This window comes from Epinephelus fuscoguttatus, linkage group LG16 (assembly GCF_011397635.1).
Source record: "Epinephelus fuscoguttatus linkage group LG16, E.fuscoguttatus.final_Chr_v1".
Classification (NCBI taxonomy): domain Eukaryota; kingdom Metazoa; phylum Chordata; class Actinopteri; order Perciformes; family Serranidae; genus Epinephelus; species Epinephelus fuscoguttatus.
The window spans coordinates 42,552,682-42,574,349 of NC_064767.1; the positions used below are offsets into that span (position 1 = coordinate 42,552,682).

The 21,668-nt window shown below is 41.1% G+C and overlaps 1 protein-coding gene across 2 annotated transcripts in view; it reads right to left on the bottom strand.

Moving 5' to 3' along the window:
• Positions 1–21,668, bottom strand: part of LOC125904025 (collagen alpha-1(XXIII) chain-like) — a 129,477-nt gene that overhangs the window by 30,093 nt on the left and 77,716 nt on the right. The window contains exon 3 of one of the 2 annotated variants that reach the window (XM_049601289.1): positions 1,697–2,752. The exons of the other annotated variant lie outside the window; for it this stretch is intronic. Coding sequence (XP_049457246.1) covers positions 2,661–2,752 — 92 coding nt within the window. The 3' untranslated portion in view covers positions 1,697–2,660. Of the gene's footprint in view, positions 1–1,696; positions 2,753–21,668 lie in introns of those variants that run through there. 2 annotated transcript variants of the gene reach the window in all.

The following is a 21,668-nucleotide window of genomic DNA, read 5'->3' on the forward strand; positions in this document are numbered from 1 at the left end:
CCCAGGGAATTGCCGTGTTGTTTACAAATACTTAGGGTAGAAAACCAGCAGAGTTTAGCTATATATCACATGTTTCATGTCACTATATCACCGTGTAGACTAATCTGATGTTTGTTAAGTCTAGAAATACAATGATTGAACAAACCTTACTATTTCTGTGAGTTTTGTAATTAACATGGTTATCGTAGATTAGCTGCGCTAACCATTAGCTGTTAACGTTAGCCGTTAGCGATGTCTGTAATAACCATAGACTATAAAAATAAGGTAATAACTCAATAAACGGTCCGTGAATAAAATATTTTTTCCAGCGGATATCTTAGTTACAACATGAGTGAGCTAGCAAAGCAGTTTTGTGTTGCTATGTGTGGTATTTATTCAGTTATCGGAAATCACGATGTCTAGAAAGCAGCAGTGGCTGCAGCTGACAGGGACAGTCAGCAAAGCTAATATCAGGACGTCATCTGTTAAAAGCCTCCCGTTGTCGGATACGACATGAAACTACTCCAGTTTGCTCATTCATGCTGTAACTAAGACATCCGGTGGAAAAAAAAATTTTTTCACGTTGATGAGACGGCGTTTTGGGTGGAGCGGTCGTTATGGATGTGGAGCTTGCTGTTTCTGTAGGTACACATTTCCTGGGGACACCTGCACGTCTCGGCCACGCCCCCTCCATTGTGATTGGCTAAAGCGCTGCATCGTTCAAACTCAAAGCCCCGCCATCCCCCCCTCTGTAGTCGTCTTTCAAGCAGGGCTGCTGACAGATTCTACAATGTAAATTGCAGAATCTGTCTTGAGAGATTATATTTAAACTAACATAGAGTTCAGGTGCATGTTGATGCTGAAACGATGCTAAGCTTGGGCATAGTCAGAATAGTATTATCATGTCATTATGGCTGGCATCTGTCCTGTCCTCCTGACCTCAGGCGCCACCTGGGAAAATTATTTCTGTATTGCTTAAAACCTGTTTTCTGTTACCCAGAAAAAGGAAGAGAGATGACAACAAGGATGCTCTTCTTGCATACCTGATGGAATCGGATGAGAGAGCCGAAGCGAGAGAGGAGAGGATGATGCAACACCAGGAGCAGAACACCACTACACTTCCGAGGCTGGTGGAGAGGATGGTCTCTGCCATAGAGGGTGGTCAGCAACCCGAATCAAGGACAGAATTGAACATTTGCACTGAAGGACCTTTACTTTAATTTCACTGTTACAATATGTTCAGAAAACTGACATGTTATTTATTTATAGTCAAGTTTGTTGTTTTCATGATTCTTTGTTTACATTTTATACTTGAAGGTGTATACATCACTTTATATAAAGTTAAGATGGTGATAATATGTTTGAGTAGTAAACATCTAACCACAGACATCTGCACATCTGTCTGTTACTGTATATATATTTCTATGTAAGAAAGACATGTCACTTTTTCTTTTTGATCAGACCTTTGCTGTCTGTTTATTTTCAATTATTCTGAAACAAAGGCAGTGTAAAAAGGACATTCTGTCAATAAAGAACTTTGCTAACATAAATGCCACTTCTCTCTCAACATCAAAAAGCAGTACACAATAACTAACTAAATACAGAGCTGGATGCATATGGAGTGGCAAAGAAAAATATGCAAAGCTAAGAAGGCACCGTACAGTTTACAAAAATGATAGAAAATAAAAACACAATACAGTACAATCAATCTGTCCATCAGTCAGAGTTAAAGCAATGCAGCTCTCACATCAACTCCTTCCTGTTGACATTCCTGTAACATAGGTGGCTGCACGTTCTCCATCACTGGAGGTCCTTCCACATACCGGTCTCCATGCTCTTTACAAATGTTGTGCAATACACAGCATGTTAAAACCATCTTCTGGGTAAGATCCAATTGGGAGTCTGACTATTCCTCTTTTGGAGACACCTCCATCTGCCTTTCAGTTTCCCAAATGTTGTCTCCACAATTGCCCTGGCACTGCTTAGTCTGGCATTGTAGTTGTGTTGCTCCTGGGTCAGCCGGACGGTATCCTAAAAAGGCTTCATAAGCCAAGGTTTCAGTGGGTATGCAGGGTCTCCGATTATGTAGTGTCCTATGTCACGTCCAGCGACACTGACAGTGTGTTGTGTGAAAAACCGTCCATCACTCACAATTTCCCAGAAATGGGCCTGTCTCAGCACGCTTGCATCATGTACACTACCAGGAAAGCCTACACACACGTCCCAGAACAGACCCTTGCCATCAACAACACCCTGTAGTATAATGGAGTGCCATCCCGTTCTATTATATAAGTTGCGTGGGAACACTTCAGGTGCTAATATGGGGATGTGGCCGCCGTCCATTGCTCCAACACATTGAGGTGCCCTCCACCTGTTGTCAAAATACGTAGCCATCTCCATTAACTTTCTGGCATCAGGGATCTTGATGTGGTCAGGAAGCAGCACCTTTATGACTGCATAGCAGAAGGCCTGCACACAACGGCAAACTGTTGAAATAACAACGCCAAAAAGGTGACTCACACTCCTGTACTCATTGTTGGTGGCCAGTCTCCACAGGGCGATGGCAATCCGTTTATTCACAGGCATGGGCTAATGGTAGTTGGTGGTCTCGCTTTGCAGGACAGGGCCTAGACGACGGCAGATGTAACTGAAGGTCTCCCGTGACACCCTAAAGTTCCTTATCAACATGTCATCGTCGAAGCCAGGAACAACACCATTCCTGTGGATATGGATGTGCCCACACCCTCCATCTTCTCATGGCATTTATGATTGCCTGTAAAGTTAAAGGTTCCATTAAATTTCTGTTTTCTTCCCAATGCTTTGTTAGATTCGGTGTAATCTAACGTTAGCTACGTCTGCAAAAAATAAAACGTATACATATACTTTTCACATACCATTCGCCTTATACGTAATTGTCTTCTACATCTTCTCATCATCAACAGTTGGTGCATGCTGGATTGTTGGATGAAAACAAATAATTGGAGTAACAAATCGAAAGCTTGCAGATAATCCATGCGATCTGTCATTTTGCCGGCTGCTGTGTTTATTTCCGCCTGCCGCTGTTATCTTTACTTCCGCCTGAGTGACACGGAGTAACGTTCTCCCACTTTGGTTCCACTTAAACTGGAGTGGATGCGGGCTGGTTCGCCAGACAGCACCAAGGTTTTGAGACTCCAGAATGGAGTCAGAGCCGGAACAAGAACCGTGCCGGAGCCCTGCCGGTGTGAAAGCCCTAACAGTTAGGCTCAAAATGGGAACTGTCATCAGAGACATTAATAAGTGGCACTCCCCCATCCAAAACAAATGAATCAAGCACAAGTTGAGACATGATTCATGTAAACAGTCACTTCAGAGTAGCATACAGCAACCCTTCACTTATCTACAGATAGAAAAGTAAAACCATCAGTGAAAAGATAACTGAACAGAATATGTTGTGGGAAACAAGAAACGCAACATCTTAAATATGAATCTGAATGACACAGATGTGTGGTCCTCCTGTTCCAATCAGGTGCTTGCTTGGGCTTCACTCACCTTTATGACTCTTACTGCATTTACATGACAGTTGTTCTACTTATCTCAGAGATATTTAAAAAAAAATACAACAAAGTCCATTATACTTAAATATAAATAAAATTTGATGGGGATTTTTGGAATGACTGTGGCTCAGAGGTAGAGCAGGTTGTCCGCTAATCAGAAGATCGGCGATTCAATCACCAGTTCTTCCTGTCCGCATGTCAAAGTATTCTCGGACAAGACACTGAGCCCCAAATTGCCTTGTATGGCTGTACTGTCGGTGTGAGAGCGTGTGAATGGTACTGAGTAGTAAGTGGCACCATGCATGGTAGCCTCGGCCACCAGTGTGTTAATGTGTGAATGTGACTCATAGTGTAAAAAGTGCTTTGAGTGGCTGGAAGATTAGAAATGCACTATACAAGTGCAGCCCGTCTAATTACATGTGACTGAACTTATTTGTTAAAGGTCCAGGTTTAGATAGAACAGCATCTGGTCTGAACCCCGGGGATGAAGACATCCGGGCTGGCTGTGTTTGTGAATGATAGATGGTGTAACTCTGGGCACATCACTATCAAGGAACAGCATTGCTGCAGGGACATTGAGCTGCTGGCTGTTGGCATGAGACCATATTATCTACCCAGGGAGTTTTCTCATGTGTATGTCCCCCCATCTGCTTGTGACATTCTCCACTCTGTTACAAGTAGGCTGCAAACACAGCAACCTCAGGCCCTCCCTCTGATCTCTGGGGACTTCAACCATGCCTGTCCATCCACCACCCTGCCCACCTTCACCCAGTATGTTTCCTGCCACACCAGAGACAATAAAACACTGGATTTATTTTATGCCAACACCAAGGAGGCATACCACTCATCCCCCTGCCCTCCCTGGGAAGAGCTGATCACAACCTGGTTCAACTTCTGCCTGTCTACAGACCTCTGGTGCAGAGGGAACCAGCAACCACCCACACTGTGAAGAGGTGGTCTGATGAGGCCGAAGAGGCCTTGAAGGACTGCTTTGAGACCACTGTGTGGGAGGTACTCAGCGATTCCCATGGGGAGGACACTGACAGTCTGACATCATGTATTACAGATTATATTAACTTCTGTGTGGAAAGTACCGTACCCACCAGGACTGTACGCTGCTTCTGCAACACCAAACCCTGGATTACTCCAGATATAAAAGCTCTCCTGAAGGAGAAGCGGAGAGCTTTTAACTGTGGAAATAAGGAGGAGCTGAAGGCCGTGCAGAAGGAGCTACGGAGAAACATCAGGTGGGGAAAGGAAGGATATAAAAAGAAGATGGAGGAACAGCTGCAGCAGAGTGACGTCAGCGGAGTCTGGAGAGGTCTGAAAACCATCTCAGGACACAAATGTCCAGACTCCCAAGCCAAAGGCGACCGGAAGTGAGTGAATGATCTGAATCTGCTCTTCAACAGATTTGATCAGTCTGCCCCTCCCCTGGCCCAGATATCATGGCTGCAACCCCCCCGATGAGGGGGGGACGAGGAAGGCTGCGGGTCCAGACAGCATCAGCTTCAGGCTCCTGAAGTCCTGCGCAGACCAACTGTGCGGGATAGTTGAAACCATCTTCAACCTGAGCCTGAGGCTGGGGAGAGTACCACAGCTGTGGAAGACATCCTGCGTAGTACCTGTGCCCAAGACTCCACATCCTAAGGACTTCAGCAGCTTCAGACCAGTGGCATTAACATCACACCTCATGAAGACTCTGGAGCACCTGGTCCTGTCTCGTCTCCGCCCAGCAGTAAGCCCTTCAATGGACCCACTGCAGTTTGCCTACCAGCCTGGCATTGGGGTGGACGACGCCATCATCTTCCTCCTGCATAGAGCTCTTTCCCACTTGGAGAAGCCCGGAAGCTCTGTGATCATCATGTTCTTTGATTTCTCCAGCGCTTCCAACACCATACAGCCTGCGCTTCTGAGGGACAAACTGGAGCACATAGGGGTGGCTAATCACCTCACATCCTGGATCCTGGACTACCTCACGGACCGGCCACAGTATGTCAGGACCCAGGATTGTGTATCGGACTTGGTTGTCTGCAGTACGAGGGGCCCCGCAGGGGACAGTGTTGGCACCGTTCCTCTTCACCCTCTACTGCAGACTTTTCATACCACACCCCCACCTGTCATCTGCAGAAGTTCTCTGACGACTCTGCCATCGTCTGCCTCATCATGTTTTTGTTTATTTGTACATTCACTTTGCACTAAATATGTTCACTTTAATCCATTGCTCACTTTTTATCCACTGCTCATTATCATTATTATTATTATTATTATTATTATTATTAACATTATTTATTGCTGTTTCTTGTATTTTTTGTACTTTTTTCTGCATGCATTTGCATTTCTGCATTTAAGTTTTTAAATACTGAAATCTTTAATTTGACTCTTTACCCTTGACTGCTGTAACACTGGAATTTCTCAATTGTGGGATCAATAAAGGTGTATCTTATCTTATCTTATCTTATCTTATCTTATCTTATCTTATCACACTGTGCTACCATGTATAGTACATATGAAGGACATATGAAGGATGATGCTCAAAACCCCCCCCAAAAACTTAAAATTGAAATGACATTCAGACAACTGATCTTTAATTAGACCTATAATATATGTCATCACCATTACATGCTTTCCAACTGCACAATTTGTTATGTTTAGCATGTCCCAGCTGTAATAACAGCATGCATATTGTATAGTGAATGAGGACCTGACCCACACCAGGGGGCACTGTAATTCCTGTGGTAAACCTTAAGGTCAAAGTTCAGTGGACGGTCCCACTCTCCTTTCCAAACAGCCTATGAAAATAAATAGTTGGGGCTGATGAGGAATGGTATGTGCACTGCAAAGACAAACAAAATGGAAAGCTCAATCACATGATGGGATCAGCTTTCATATGGCCCCAAATGAGAAAACCAGGCCCGGCCACAAAAACCAGCAGTTTACCTCCAGCTTGGCAAAGTAATGACTGACAGGACATTCTTGCATTCCTTCATCTTGCCACCAGCAAGCCTTTCTGCACGTCCTTGTTTCCTACAGTCTACAGTCCAGAACAGAACAGAAGTCTGATAAAAGGAGTGAAGAAGCAAAAATATTCTCATGTGGACCATGCTCGTTAGGCTTGTAAAACTGACACTCCATGCTGTGCAGTTGGTGACGCCACAAACATTTTACTACCTTATTACCACAAAGTGTGCAATGGGGCTGAGTAATACATACAATCTACATATTTTTTTATAATATAAATCTTGACTATTGTATTTTCTGTACACATATATGATCATACCAGAGTGATCATTTTAGCAATAAGTTTGAATTTAGGGGTAACACGGCCCATATATTACATTTCAGAGGGCTTTAATATCTTTTTTTGTTTGTTTTCAAGCCCGACTAGTCTTTCAAAGTGTATTCGGTATTATTAAGTATGACTTATTATTCACACAAATTAAATTCAATTAGTCTCTGAAATACAATTAGTCTCTGAAATACAATTTGTCTCTGAAGTTCAATTTGTCTCTGAAATACACTTTGCAGGCAGTGCAATCATTTATTATTTAATATATATTAACTTTGTTTTTTTTTATCTATTTACACTTAACAAAAATATAAACGCAACACTTTTGTTTTTGCTCCCATTTTTCAAGAGCTGGACTCAAAGATCTAAAACTTCTTCTACAAACACAAAAGACCATTTCCCTCAAATATTGTTCACGAATCTGTCTAAATCTGTGTTAGTGAGCACTTCTCCTTTGCCGAGATAATCCATCCCACCTCACAGGTGTGGCATATCAAGATGCTGATTAGACAGCATGAACACTGCACAGGGGTGCCTTAGGCTGGCCACAATAAAAGGCCACTCTAAAGCAGCCCTAGTACCCACTGTTCTCTGTAAAATCATATTCCATCATGTCTCAAAAGTTTCTTATCACAATGTCTAATATCCACTCCAAGACAATAGCCAACACAGGTAAATGTTATGTTTTTTTTGTTATTTTAATATTAAAACCTGATGACACAAAATAACTCTAGGGTTTCCAGGCAGAAGAAGCTTGGAGACATGAGCACTGGGCCTCTCTCTGTCACTGTACATCAATGAGTACAAAGAGCGTCAACTGTGATGCCAAATACTGGGACCATCACAAATACGTTCTCAATCACAGGCCTTGAAGGTGCAGTGGATAATAACGGTGTGTGTTTGAGCTTTGCTTTGACAGGGTAGCAGGTCTCAGGTTTCATTACAGGGTTACTGATTAGAACTCTGACAAGGCCCTTGTCCCTATGTGTCTCCAGTGATGCAATGAAAACAAAAAAGAATGTGTGTATGTATGTGTGTGTATGTGTGTATGTACATATGCGTATATATATATGTATGTATATGTATAAATAAATAAATATATATATATATATATATATATATGTACATATATGAATTTATATTATAAATCTAACATATATACTTATATATTGATATACTATCAAAATATTGTCACAATATGCTTCACTTTTTATGGAAAAGGGTTTTGTTTTTGTTTATTTTTTTCAATTTGTACTTATTTACTTAATTATTCATTTTTTCTTCAGATTATTACTATTACTATTAGCCTTGTTATTCTTTTTTTTTTTAAAGATTATTTTTTTGGGCTTTTTGCCTTTAATGGACAGGACAGATTGAAATGGGGTGAGAGAGAGAGAGTGGGGGTTGACATGCAGCAAAGGGTTGCAAGAAAAGGGTTGCAAACAAAGGGTTGCAAGCAATCTGTATTAGAATGTTGCAGAGTAAAGGTGCAGCGGTGTAAACTGGCCAGTCTCAGCTCGACTTGAGCAGGCTAATGGTGTCAGCCTAGTCGGTACCAGATGGTTTTCAAACGTGAGGCACATCACCTGTTTCAACAGCCAACTGGCTTGTAGTGTAGTGTGCTGGCCAACTTGGCCCCTGTTTACACGACAACGATTTCACCTGAAAACGGTAAACTTTAGTTGCATTTTAGCCGATCGTTTACACGACAGCGGCGTTTTGGGTGCCTGAAAACACAATGTTTTGAAAACGGGTTCCAGAGTGCAACTTTTTGGAAACAGCATCGTCTCTGTTGTCATGTAAACTTGACATATGCAGGACAGACTTTTCCGTTGTTAGAGAAACCATTGTTGTCTAAACAGGGCCTTGGTCACAAATTAGAGCTCGACTGATTTATCATCTGACCAATATTATGGGCCCATCACAGATACATTGGTATCAGCATATACTTTTTCCAGTATGTGCTGATATGGAAGCATTTTTTACAGAGCATATAATTCAGAAATTAAAGGGTTGGGTAGTGTAATGATGGTGTAATTGCATAGTTTGTCCACCAGAATTTACTCCGACTCCATTGTTTACAATACTGTCAGAACTGTGCAGCCCCTCCTCTTGACGTTGGCAGACAGTGTCCCAATCACAGCTCATGGTAAGTTGTAAGCTAGTTTGTGAAATACATACTGGAAAGTTAATAAAAAAATGACCCCATAATTTCCCCTTTTCAGGATAACTAATATAATGTTAACCCTGTCCCTGACAACTACCATGTCACAAACGCTTATCAGTTATCACATCTGTTTGCTATTTAGGGAAGTAGCTAACATTTGTCAGCTAATATTTTGTTAGTACAGTCCTGTGGCAGATTGAAAGCTAAGAGTCAAAGCATCTTTCTGCAGCTCAGTAGTTGACGGTGCAACACGGTCTCACTCCGAAGTCGTTGAAATTGAAAAAAAGCTGTCCTTTAACGTTGGCATGATATGTGGCTGGTCGCCATTATAGTTTAGTAACGCTCAGCGGCGTCAGGGGGAAACGTGGCGAGACAAGAACGAAATTTAAGGTGGTGAAATTCTGAGTAGGGCAGGTGGGAGAGGTGGTGGATGGGTCAAACAAACACTGACTTTCACCCAGGAAAGCGGTGTTCGCATCCCATAAGAATATAAAGCCAAACCCTGTTCTCTTTTCCTAAACCTAACAACATGCTTCTGTTGCCTAAACCTGACCACGTGCTTTTGTTGCCTAAACCCAACCATGTGCATTAGTTGTTGGAGGGAAAAAAATGTCAATTTGCATTGTTGTACATCAACATGAACATGAACATCAATGACCAGTGCACCCAGAGTACCTTTCATGACGCATCTGGTCATTAAAGTTGTTTGTGTACTGCTGTGTGACATGAGAATTCTCCCATGTGGAGATGGATAGTTAGAAATATACAAGACAGACAGTCAGACAGACAGATAGATGGGTGTGTGTGTGAGAGTGGAATGTGTATTTCAGGATGTGAGGAGATGTTGGACTGGGAACCTGCATCCTCCTTTGACTGCTCTCGTGAGTTTATGCTTGATGACCACATCCCGGGCCTTTGGTGAATGATCAACTAAGGACTCAAAGAATCCATGTCTATGATCTCACCACTTAACTGCTAAGGTGTGTCTATCTGTTTGGAAGTGTTGCTCTGTTGCCCAGGGTTGGTCATGATTCCAACTCTAACTCCTGATCTGTGACCTTGGACACATTGAACTTGTTGGAACTGATGAATTAAGATTTTCATCATCTGTGTGGGCAATAAAAGCAAAGTGTGTTGTTGGAGGGGATTTTTATATTCATGTGGGCGTTGATAATGACAGCCTCAGTACTGCATTAACTCATTATTATACCTGATTGGCTTCAGTCAGAGTGTACATAAACCCACTCACTGTTTTAACCACACCCTCCATCTTGTTCTGGTGTAAGGCATCAATATTAAAGGCTTTAAAGTATTTCCACAGAATCTCTTTTTATCTGTCCATTATTTAATAAATTTTGATATTTGATTTGATTACTCGATTACATGCCACTTGGCAAAAGCTTCTCCACTAGATACGGCTACAGCTCTATTGAGTTTTGTATTTCTTTAGCCCTCAGCAGTAAATATTTTATAAGTTTCTTCTTCTCTTCAAGATATGTCCTTTAACTAACCTTTAAAAGATGTAGAAAAATTAGTCCAAGCATTTTTCAATCCTTAAAGTGTATAGGGCTTGATTGATTGACCATACTGTAGTCAGGGGTGAAAGTAGTTTTAAATTCTTGCCGGTACTATTACCAAAACCTTCACTGCTTCATATTGTTCACCTCTCCTTGCTTCATGCATTTTTAAAAAGCAAAGTCAAAAACCAAACAAACAAATAAAAACATTTCAATATTTTACTGTACCTGTATGGAGTAGAAAGAAATTAGAAACACTTAACATGTATAGTAAAATATTTGTTTTAATGTTTAGGGTACTGGCATGTATGAAATCTTAATGAACAATTAAAACCATGCATGTCATTTTTTTTTATTTTTCTCTTTTCCTCCTTACCTATTTTTCTTTGTAAAAAACATTGATTAACATAGCAATAAACTCAATAAACTATAAAATAAACTCAATAAACATTAAAGTTAAAACATATTTAAAGTGCTTCATTTATTGTTTGTCCTGTCCCGGTGCAACCAGCGTTTTTTGACGTCTGTGGTCCAGTTGTGGAAAAATCAAATGTCCCAGTACAATAAATCAAATGCACCTCAACCGCTGTGTTTTGGAAGTAGACACGCATTCGCAGTCACATACTGCTGAGAGTGAAATCCCTGAGCTTAGTTAGCTCACATGCAGCTTGTTCAAGCTGTTCTCTGTGTTGTTGAAATTAAACAAAATAACATGGAACATATCTGCTTATTATGCTACTGATTTTAATTGGGATATTTTTTGATGAACTGAATGACATTTAACAGCGTGTTGCACGTCTCGAAGGCTGGGCTCATAGGAGACTCTCTCCCAGAGGAGGGGCTGGGGGAGAGAGGGAGATGTCTGGGCAAGGCCCGTCCAACATGGACCAAAACATAGCACGGACGGTTCAGAAGCAATTTGGAACGAGTTAAAAGCAATTAATAAACAGACAAAGTGATGTTTAAAACTGCATATATTGCTAGCAGATCTATTTTCTGGCCTAAAGTGCGGCCATGACTGGTTCTGAATGTGGACTTAAGCTGGCAGCCGGCTACAGCTGCGTAGCGCCACTGAATCTTTTAGTGGTACGCAGTAATGGACCGTACCAGCTTACTTTCACCGCTGACCAGGGCAGGAATTTCACGAGGGCCACGAGGGCCATGGCTCTCGTGCCCTCCTCATTTGGCCCTGTGCCTTTGAAAAAAATATCTGCCCTAAGGCCACAGTGGCCTTGATGCCCCGCCCGCACTGCCCCAGGTGATTTTGCGGTTTTCTCCTCTGCCTCTTTCCTGTCAACACCGCTTTGACACCTGCGTCTATTGAGGAAAAAAATGCGATGACATTCTGGACTCTTACTGAGAAACATCAAATGAGACGATGCGTACATCACCAGTGGTGGGTTTGATTCGAGCCTGGCATGAAGCGCTCGGACGGGCTGTAACGACAGTTTGACACCAATCTATCACCGGCCAACCAGGAGACTTCATCAAACGCCCGGGCAGGGATTGGTACCGAGACCCAGTATTAAACAACCCAAGGCAAGTTTAATCAACACCGTAATAACAGTAAGCTCCGCCATTATCAGCATTACTTTTTAAAGTTTCGGTTTCATGTATCATCATTCTGCAGCGGTGGGGCCGCGGTGCAGATGAAGGGAATATAACTTCAAGATGACTCTAGTTAATGACAGCTACACTTGTTACTGTGAGTAAGTGCGATAAAACCTCTGCCAGCCAAGCCAATACTTTATCAATACATGTGATCAGCATGTAGGAAGCCGTATTTCAATCTGCTCTGTCCACAGTTTCTCATTCACCGCTATTATGATTTATGATCGCAGTTGACACAAGCACATCGTGCTCGCGGTGCTAACAGCAAACTGTTAACGACATACTAAAATGAAAGCTGTCTGTATGTATTCCTCCTGATGTCAGGAGGAATATTTATATTCCAGTGAGATATTATTGGGTTTTAAATAGTGACTTTGTTGTTGTAAACATGACTGTTGCTACCATGGACTGTATAAAACTATATCCTGTGTAGCTGACCTATAAGGAAAGCATCTGGAGGTGAGGTGTGTGTGTGGGTGTGTGTGTGTGTGTGTGTGTGTGTGTGTGTGTGTGTGTGTGTGTGTGTGTGTGTGTGTGTGTGAAGGAGAGGAGAGAGGGAGATGCTGTGTGTGTGAGATAGTGTGTGTTATTAGATACTGTTAATGTCACTTATTGTGCTTCTGTGCAGTGATAGCTCTTTTTTATTCTGTTTCTGCATCATGTTGAGGAGGGCCATGCCTGTATATATATAAATATATATATGTATGCAAAAAAAAAAAGAAAAAAAAGTGCATCAGTTGCTCGCTGCTAAAAATGTGGCCCATCAACATGATCTGGTTTTGAAATGCGGCCCAGTTGAAATAGTAGCCTAATTGAATAGCCCTGCTGTAGTTTGTTTGTTTGTTAGCTATCTAACAACACATCAAAAATAACTGTAAGCCAGTCTTGTTCAGTGAATCAGTTTATCATGTACACTCAAAAAATATTTAGGCCTAATATTTAAGATTGTTTGCTTATAAGTACATGAATCTGATTGTTCTATATTCAAAACATATTGGATTTATTAGTGCTATTAAATAAATCACATTATTACTTATTATACCCATTATTATTACTTGAGCTTGTTTTATTTATTCATTTCACACATAGTTATACATCCTTAGTCCTTAAATTCATTATGAACGTGGACTTAAAATCATTGTTTTATTTTATGGCCTTGCTGCCCTGGCTTTTGGTCTTTGTGCCCTCAAAAAATTGACAACACGAAAGGCCAAGTGGCCTCGCCCCTAACATGACGAAATTCCAGGCCTGCCCCTGATTGCAGTCCATGTGTGTACATTATAAAAATACCTTTTGTGTGGACTATTGATGGACACTACTGTCTCACATTGCTTTGTTATTGAGGAGCTGCTTGAAATATTTTGAAACACAATATGTTTTCTTTTGTGAAGTGTATTTGGCAGAGTAGACTGACTAGCTGTATACTGCAAAAACAAATTTTATTTATTATTCAAAATTATTTACTGCCTGTTATGAAACTGCCATTTTTAAGTAGATAAGGTGACTGTGCTGCTGCTAATTATCAGTGAAGGGATCTTATCTAGCTGGGATCTGTAGTTAGCGAGCCTCTCATCTACAGGTCAGAGGTCAAACCTGTTGCTGGCTCATCCCTGGGGCTGTGTGTGTGTGTGTGTGTGTGTGTGTGTGTGTGTGTGTGTGTGTGTGTGAAAGCAGATGATGACACCATGTGTTTATGCAAGAGGAGTTTCCCAGCTGTTTAGTGAGAGAGCGCTGTGTGATGGTAGTAATGGGGGCAGAAGGCGGAAGAGAAGGAGGGAGGGGGTGGACAGTTGGTTTGCTCATCTAGCTGTTAACCAGCCGTTTGATATTACTAACAACAACAGTTATTTACAGCGCAAGGGGTGCTAGTGACAAGCAAGGAGGAGGTGATGGATGCTTACTTGCTCTTTACAACCCCACCACCCCACCTTAAACACACACACAGACGCATGCACACACACACACACACGCACGCACGCACGCGCGCGTGCGCACACACACACACACACACACACACACACACACACACACAACCATTTGAGAATGTGTGTTGTAGTTGTTTACTTGGGGAAAGTTGACAGTGCAGCATGCTTTGCATTCACACAGCAGCTATGCCATACAACCACATAGTTCTATCAATGTGCCTTCAGCAGCTGAAACACATTATAGGACATCTTAGTCACTTTCCGGGTCCACATTTTCTCAGAGATGAGAACCAGTGACTCTCCAATAACAAACTCCTTTCCATTATGCCCTTATCCACTCCTGACCATTGCTACAGGGAACATTTTGGGTGTGCACATGTATGCCTGTGTGGGAGTCTTTACTCCAATGTCTTACAGTTTTTTTCAATTGCTTTCACATTATTACCAGACTTATGAACTAAATATCCTAATGCATAATGCCATCTCCCAAAAGACACACCCATTCCCCTAAACTGTTAACCGTATTGAGCTGTTTACACACATGATTCAAATTAGTTTAACTTTTAGTGCAAAACTGTAAACACAAATCCCCTTAATTATCATTGCCTGCACCTTGTGTTCATTCAGAAAGCACAAGCATTCGATATTGTTCACTCAGTCAGCAAAGGCTGAACCCAATTAGCACACAATTACCTGATTGAAAACACTAGGAGACAAAATTGTTCACACACCAATCAGAACGTCTAAAAGGGTCCTGGGTCAGTTCATTTTTTAGAACAATGGATCCTGGACGGCAAGAAAGAGGAAGAGGTTAAAGAAGAGGAGGAGGAAGAGGAAGAGGGAGGCTGAGGCCGAGGCCGAGGAGACAAGTAGTGAGTGATGAAATTCGTGCCATTCTTGTCGACCATGTCCTTGTGCATGGCCTGACAATGAGGGAGGCTGGGCAACCAGTGCAGCCAAACCTTAGCCGCTTCACTGTTGCCTGCATCATACGGACCTTCAGGCAGGAAAATAGGTAAGTATTTTATGTGCATACTGCTCTCTACTGTACTCTACTTTAGATTGCTGTACCCAGAGCTCTTACAGTACTGTACAGCATGTATATATTTACAGTATTGTAGCTGTTTGCTCTATCATTCTGTATGCATCTCAGTTACAGTATGTAATATGGAATTACTGTAGGCTCCCATTCTGTTACAGTAAAAGAATTGTTTACAGTTACAGTATCCCATCCCACTTCTGTTTTTGCATGTGATGTGGATGAGGTTCTCTGGCCTGACCCAGACCAGAGACGCGATGATGTTCAAGAGTGAAATATTTTCTGTATTTGGCATTTTATTTTGCCATTTTCTGTATTTATATTTTTGTGTAAACATGTTTTTCTTATTTTTTTCCTCCCTTATGAATAAAAAAAGTAAAAACATTTGTCTATTGTGTTTATCATTTAAAGAGGTTTTGTGGGGGAGAACCAGAAGCAACATTATTTATTTTAGGTTTTTGTGGCAGTGTTATGAATTGATCTCCGCAGTGTCTAAGACTATGTTGTAGTGTGTGTGTTTATCTGGACTATTGTGTGATGTGTGAAGGCAACGTTTGGTTTTCACCTGGAAGTTTCATGTTTGGGGAGTTGAGTGTGCAGTTTGGATTTGTGTTTAGGGTTTTGAGGAATGGAGCTTAGTTTCGAGAAATGTGTCTAAGCAATCGAGAAAAACTGTAACCATTGTACCATAAATTGTTTGTATCTTCAGAGAAAGAAGAATGCAAGAGGGATATATCAAATAATTTAACTGATGCAAGACCCTTTTGGTGTTGATGAATAGGCTGTGCAGAAAGAATGAAGCTGCCATCCCAGACCTCATATCACAGCCACCAAAACTTAATATCATTATTACTGGAGTTATCACCCACCATTGAGTGTGATCAGTGGGGCTTATTAGTGATCTAAGCTTGTCAAGGCCCTCTTTATAGTTTTAAACTTTAATCCCCCTTGTTGTGAGAGAGGTGCCATTAAGTGGGGGGATGTTTCAGTGTGGGCGTTGTTCTTATTGTTTACCTGGTGTCAGCATCATCTCAGCAGGGCGGTGATGACTGAGACCCAGAGAGGCTGAGTGCGAGAACTCTACTGATGCTCCCTCTCCTATGGTATGATCCCAAGTAACCAAAATAATGCTCAGTCTGTGTGTGTGTGTGTGTGTGTGTGTGTGTGTGTATGTTTGGAGGGGAGTGGGTGGGACAGGGTACTAAACAACAAGACTGACAGTATGTTTAATTTGGTGTCTGTGATGTAATGCTTTTCTCAGATGTAAAGCATAACATCTCAGATGTGGCATAGATTTTTTTACTGGTCCATTCTACCAGAAACAGAAAATGAAGAACTTTTAAGAAAAATTACACTGTAAAAAATGTAAATTCAATTTAAGGTCCAGTGTGTAGGATTTAGGGGATATATTGGCACTAATGGAATATAATATGATAAGTTTGTTTTTATTTAGAGTAAAATCACCTGAAAATAAGAACTTTTTTGTTTGCGTTACCTTTGAATGTGTGTATTTACATAAGGAGTGGATCCTTTTCTATGGAGTCTGCCATATTGCGCCGCCATGTTTCTACAGGAGCCCATAATGGAAAAACCAAACGCTGGCTTTAAAGAACACCAGTAGCATTTTCGCCAATGTAGTTCTCCTACACTGTGCACAAAGGGGAAGTTTCAGTTGGTTTAAATCTCAGCCACTAGACACCACTAAATCCTACACACACTAGTCCTTTAATATGTTGCCCTGCAACAGTGGCCAATGTGGAAGCACAGGTGTGTCAAAGTCTATCACCCAATCGAATAGTGTTTCCCTCCTGCAACCTGACCATGAGAACCTACAAGCCAAGACAGCACAATAGCTCCAGGGAAGAAGTCAAGGCAGTAATATGCATTATGGTACATGACTTTGTGCAAATGGAGAGAGAAAGGAAGAGAGAGGAGCTCAGTGTATTGTAGGAAGTCCCCCAGGAGACAAGGTCTATATCAGCCTAACTAGGGGGTGGTCCAAGACAAGCCTGAGCCAGACCTCTATAACCACCACTATAAGGTTTAAAAAGTAAAGACTTAAGTCTACCCTTAAATGTGGAGACAGTGTCTGCCTCCTGGACCGAAACTGGAAGATGGTTCTACAAAAGAGGAGCCTGATAGCTGAAGGCTCTGGCTCCTATTTTACTTTTGGAGACTTTAGGAACCAACAGTAACCCTGCATTCTCAGAGCACAGTGATCTGGTGGGATAATAGGGTACTATGAGCTCTAAGATATGACAGAGCCTGACATATAGAGCTTTGTGAGGAGAAGGATTTAGAACTAGTTTCTGAATTTTAGAGAGCCAGTGTAGAGAAGCTAAAGCAGGAGAAATATGATCTCTTTTCATACTTCCCATCAGTACATGTGCCGCAGCATTCACGATCAACTGGAGAGTCTTTAGACGCTTATCGGGGCAACCTGATAAGAAATTGCAATAGTCCAGTTAAAGACCCTTGCTCTGCATTGAGTATATGCTCATACTAATGGATATAAATATATATTTGAGTGGTCTTTAATGTGAAAGGCATTTGGTGATATTATATTATGGTGGTCTTCTCTTTTTGATACATATTTGTATATATTTTTAAATGTATTCCATTCAAGTCATGGTTTTGAATTGTTATTTATCAAAGTATGCACAAGTGAAAACATTACAACAAAACTATAAATGCTAATATTAAGCTTATTTGCTAAATTTTAAATAGTACTTATCACGCAATGTGAGTTATGAGCCCACTGTGAGTGCGCAATCTTGGTTATAATGTATATATTATCTAACATATTTGACTGGCTATGTGGAAAGTACATGTTACAGTGTAAAAAAGTGTATTTATTCTGCTAATAGCTTTATAAACAAATGCGCCACCCACACTGAGCAGCAAGCACAGAGATCAGCTCTGTTTTTAGCATGCTGTGCTTGGCTGCAAGATATGTTTAATTTATCCTGCTCAGTTATTATCAACATCAGCTTGTCATGTATAGGTTTATGTGGGTTTCTCACCGTGGTCCTCTTTAAAGTTGACTGGAACTCTGGACTCTGGAAAGGCCTCAAGTCACTTGACAACTTCATAGTCTAACTGACACGCTGCTGAGCAAATACTCAACTATTCTTAGATAGGGGGCTTTTACGGCAACTGCAAATGATAATTGTGTGTGGAAGTTTTGGAGGGGTTATCATTAGTCCTGGAGAAAAGCTTAACATCGCTGCAGCCTCAGTCTCCAATGATACATCTTCCCAGACCTAGCCGGTAGAAGAGCCAACTTTTTCAGCTTTTCAGATGGGCTGCTTTAGTGTTTGAGATGAGGAAAAGAGAGTGAGATAGATGGAACTGGCGTGCAGAGAACTACACAAGAGGTGGGTTTTTGAAGGCATTTGGATGATACATAAACAAGACTATTTGCTGTGTAAGAGTCCAGCTGAAATTTCTATCTGGATCAAATCTCTGCAGTTACTGCAGTGTCATGCAAACTGAGAGAGATGATAGTCTTTCACTTCTCACTTCTTCACTACACTTAACTTCATAACAATGCTCCAGTGATCCTCACATTTTGGGTGTACACATCCTCGCTTTTCACTGACTAGTGCAAGACCTAGTGTCTCTGGTAAACCCATAGAGCTCCTGCTGCATTCTTCTACTCACCTCAGAGACCTGACGCGCTAACGTCTTTACAAGACAACAAGAGGCTTCTACGTGGGAGCACAGCACATTCTTGGGCTACTGAGAGGAATCTTACGCACTCTGGGTCCATGTCCAAATTCACACGACAACAAAGATTCCTTTGAAAGATGAGCATTAGATTGTCTCTGAAGTCTGTGCCTTAAAAGAAATGAATAGGAAGAATAACAGACCAAGAGAAAGGCACTGATGAGTGTTTCTCAGTTTAATTTGTGTTAAAACCTTTTTTTAAATTTATTATTTTATGTATTCATTTCATCAATTAAGCAAAGCACCCAAAAAATGCAAGTGAACCTTAACACTGTATCTTCTGGAGGTGTGGTGTCACTATTGCTTGAACAGTGCCCTGATATTACTTGACGATACTGGAAATAATAATTTCGAGTTAAAATAAAGCTTGAATTAATGAATATCTGCCCTACACCTCAAAGCAATATGAAGTTGAAAAATATCTGTCTCTAACTAACTAACTGCCTTGCAGTTATCTAAAATCAACTGGCTGCCTGATAGCTATAAGCCTGGAAGATGAACCCTAACATTATCATAATATCATAATACTACATAATACAGTCACAGCTCTATTGAGCCTTGTATTCATTTAGTCCTTAGCATTAATGATTTTATGAGCTTTTTTAATGACAAAATTCTAACTATCAGAGGCAATATTCATGACCTCCTGTCGTCAGATAGTACCCATCTGCCCTCAAACACAGCTGTAAGACCTAATATATATTTAGATTGCTTCTCCCCGATTTCTCTTCAAGAATTGACTGCAGTGATTTCGTCATCTAAATCATCAACGTGTCTCTTAGACCCCATCCCAACTAGGCTATTTAAGGAAGTCTTACCTTTAGTTAACACTCAAATATTAGATATGATCAATATATCTTTATTAACAGGCTATGTACCACAGTCTTTTAAGGTAGCTGTAATTAAACCTCTCCTAAAAAAGCTCACCCTGGATCCAGAGGTGTTAGCCAACTATAGACCAATATCTAATCTTCCCTTTCTTTCAAAGATCCTTGAGAAAGTACTCACAGACCAGCCGGGTGATTTTCTCCGTGATAATAATTTATTTGAGGAATTTCAGTCAGGACTTAGAGTGCATCATAGCACTGAGACAGCACTAGTTAAAATTACAAATGATCTTCTGATTGCTTCGGACAAAGGACTCGTCTTTGTACTTGTTTTATTAGATCTTAGTGCGGCGTTTGACACAATTGACCATCAACTTCTGCTACAGAGACTGGAAAACTTAATTGGCCTTAAAGGTTCTGCACTAAGCTGGTTTAAATCTTATTTATCTGATCGTTTTCAGTTTGTTCACGTTCATGATGAATCATCCTTACGTACTAAAGTTAGTTTTGGAGTTCCGCAAGGTTCTGTGCTCGGACCAATCCTATTTACTCTATATATGCTTCCTTTAGGTAACATCATTAGAAATCACTCTGTAAATTTCCATTGTTATGCAGATGATACACAGTTGTATTTATCGATGAAGCCAGAAGGAACTAATCAATTAACTAAATTTCATAATTGCCTAAAAAACATAAAGACCTGGATGAGCACCAATTTCCTTATGTTAAATTCAGACAAAACTGAAGTTATTGTTCTTGGCCCCAAATAACTCAAGAGACTCTTTATCTGATGACATAGTTTCTCTAGATGGCATTGCTCTGGCCTCCAGCATTACCGTAAGAAACCTCAGAGTAATATTTGATCAACATTGTCTTTTAATTTTCATTTAAAACAAACCTCACAGACTGCATTTTTTCATCTGCGTAAAGTTGCGAAAATTAGGCCAATCCTGACCCAAAAAGATGCAGAAAAATTGGTCCACGCTTTTGTTACTTCAAGGCTGGATTACTGTAACTCCCTATTATCAGGTAGCTCCAGTAAGTGTTTAAAAACTCTCCAGCTAATTCAGAATGCAGCGGCATGTGTACTAACAGGAACTAAGAAACCAGATCATATTTCTCCTGTTTTAGCTTCTCTGCACTGGCTTCCTGTAAAATCCAGAATTTAATTTAAAATCCTACTGTTAACTTATAAAGCTCTAAATGGTCAGGCTCTGTCATATCTTAGAGAGCTCATAGTGCCATATTATCCCAACAGAACACTGTGCTCTGAGAATGCAGGGTGTGGTCCCTAAAGTCTCCAAAAGTAGATTAGAGCCTTCAGCTATCAGGCTCCTCTCCTGTGGAATCATCTTCCTGTTGTGGTCCGGGAGGCAGACACTGGCTCCACATTTAAGACTAGACTTAAGACTTAGGGCTGGCTCAGGCTTGCCTTGTAACAGCCCCTAGTTAGGCTGACTTAGGCCTAGTCTGCCGGGGGACCCCCATTATACACCGGGCACCTTCTCTCCTTCTCTCTTTCTCTCTCTCATGTCCTGTTACTGCATCTTGCTGACTCGGCCATACTGCATGTCACTAACCCGGCTTCTTCTCCAGAGCCTTTGTGCTCCACTTTCTTGCAGGTTAACTCATATCGCAGCGGTGCCTGTATAGTGTGATGTGTGTGGTTGTGCTGCTGCTGTGGTCCTGCCAGATGCCTCCTGCTGCTGCTATCATTAGTCACACTTCTACTGTAATTACACACATATGATTATTGTCACATATGTATACTATCAGTATATTAATATATATTTTCAACATATTGTACCACAATAGCCAGAATTATAACTATAATATTATTACTTTCATTAATGTTGTTGTAAACTATTACCGTTACCGTCTGTCCTGCATCTCTCTCTGTCTCTGTCTCTTTGTCTCTGTCTCTCTTTCTGTCTCATTGTGTCATACTGATTACTGTTAATTTTTTTTGCTGATCTGTTCTGTACGACATCTATTGCACGTCTGTCTGTCCTGGAAGAGGGATCCCTCCTTAGTTGCTCTTCCTGAGGT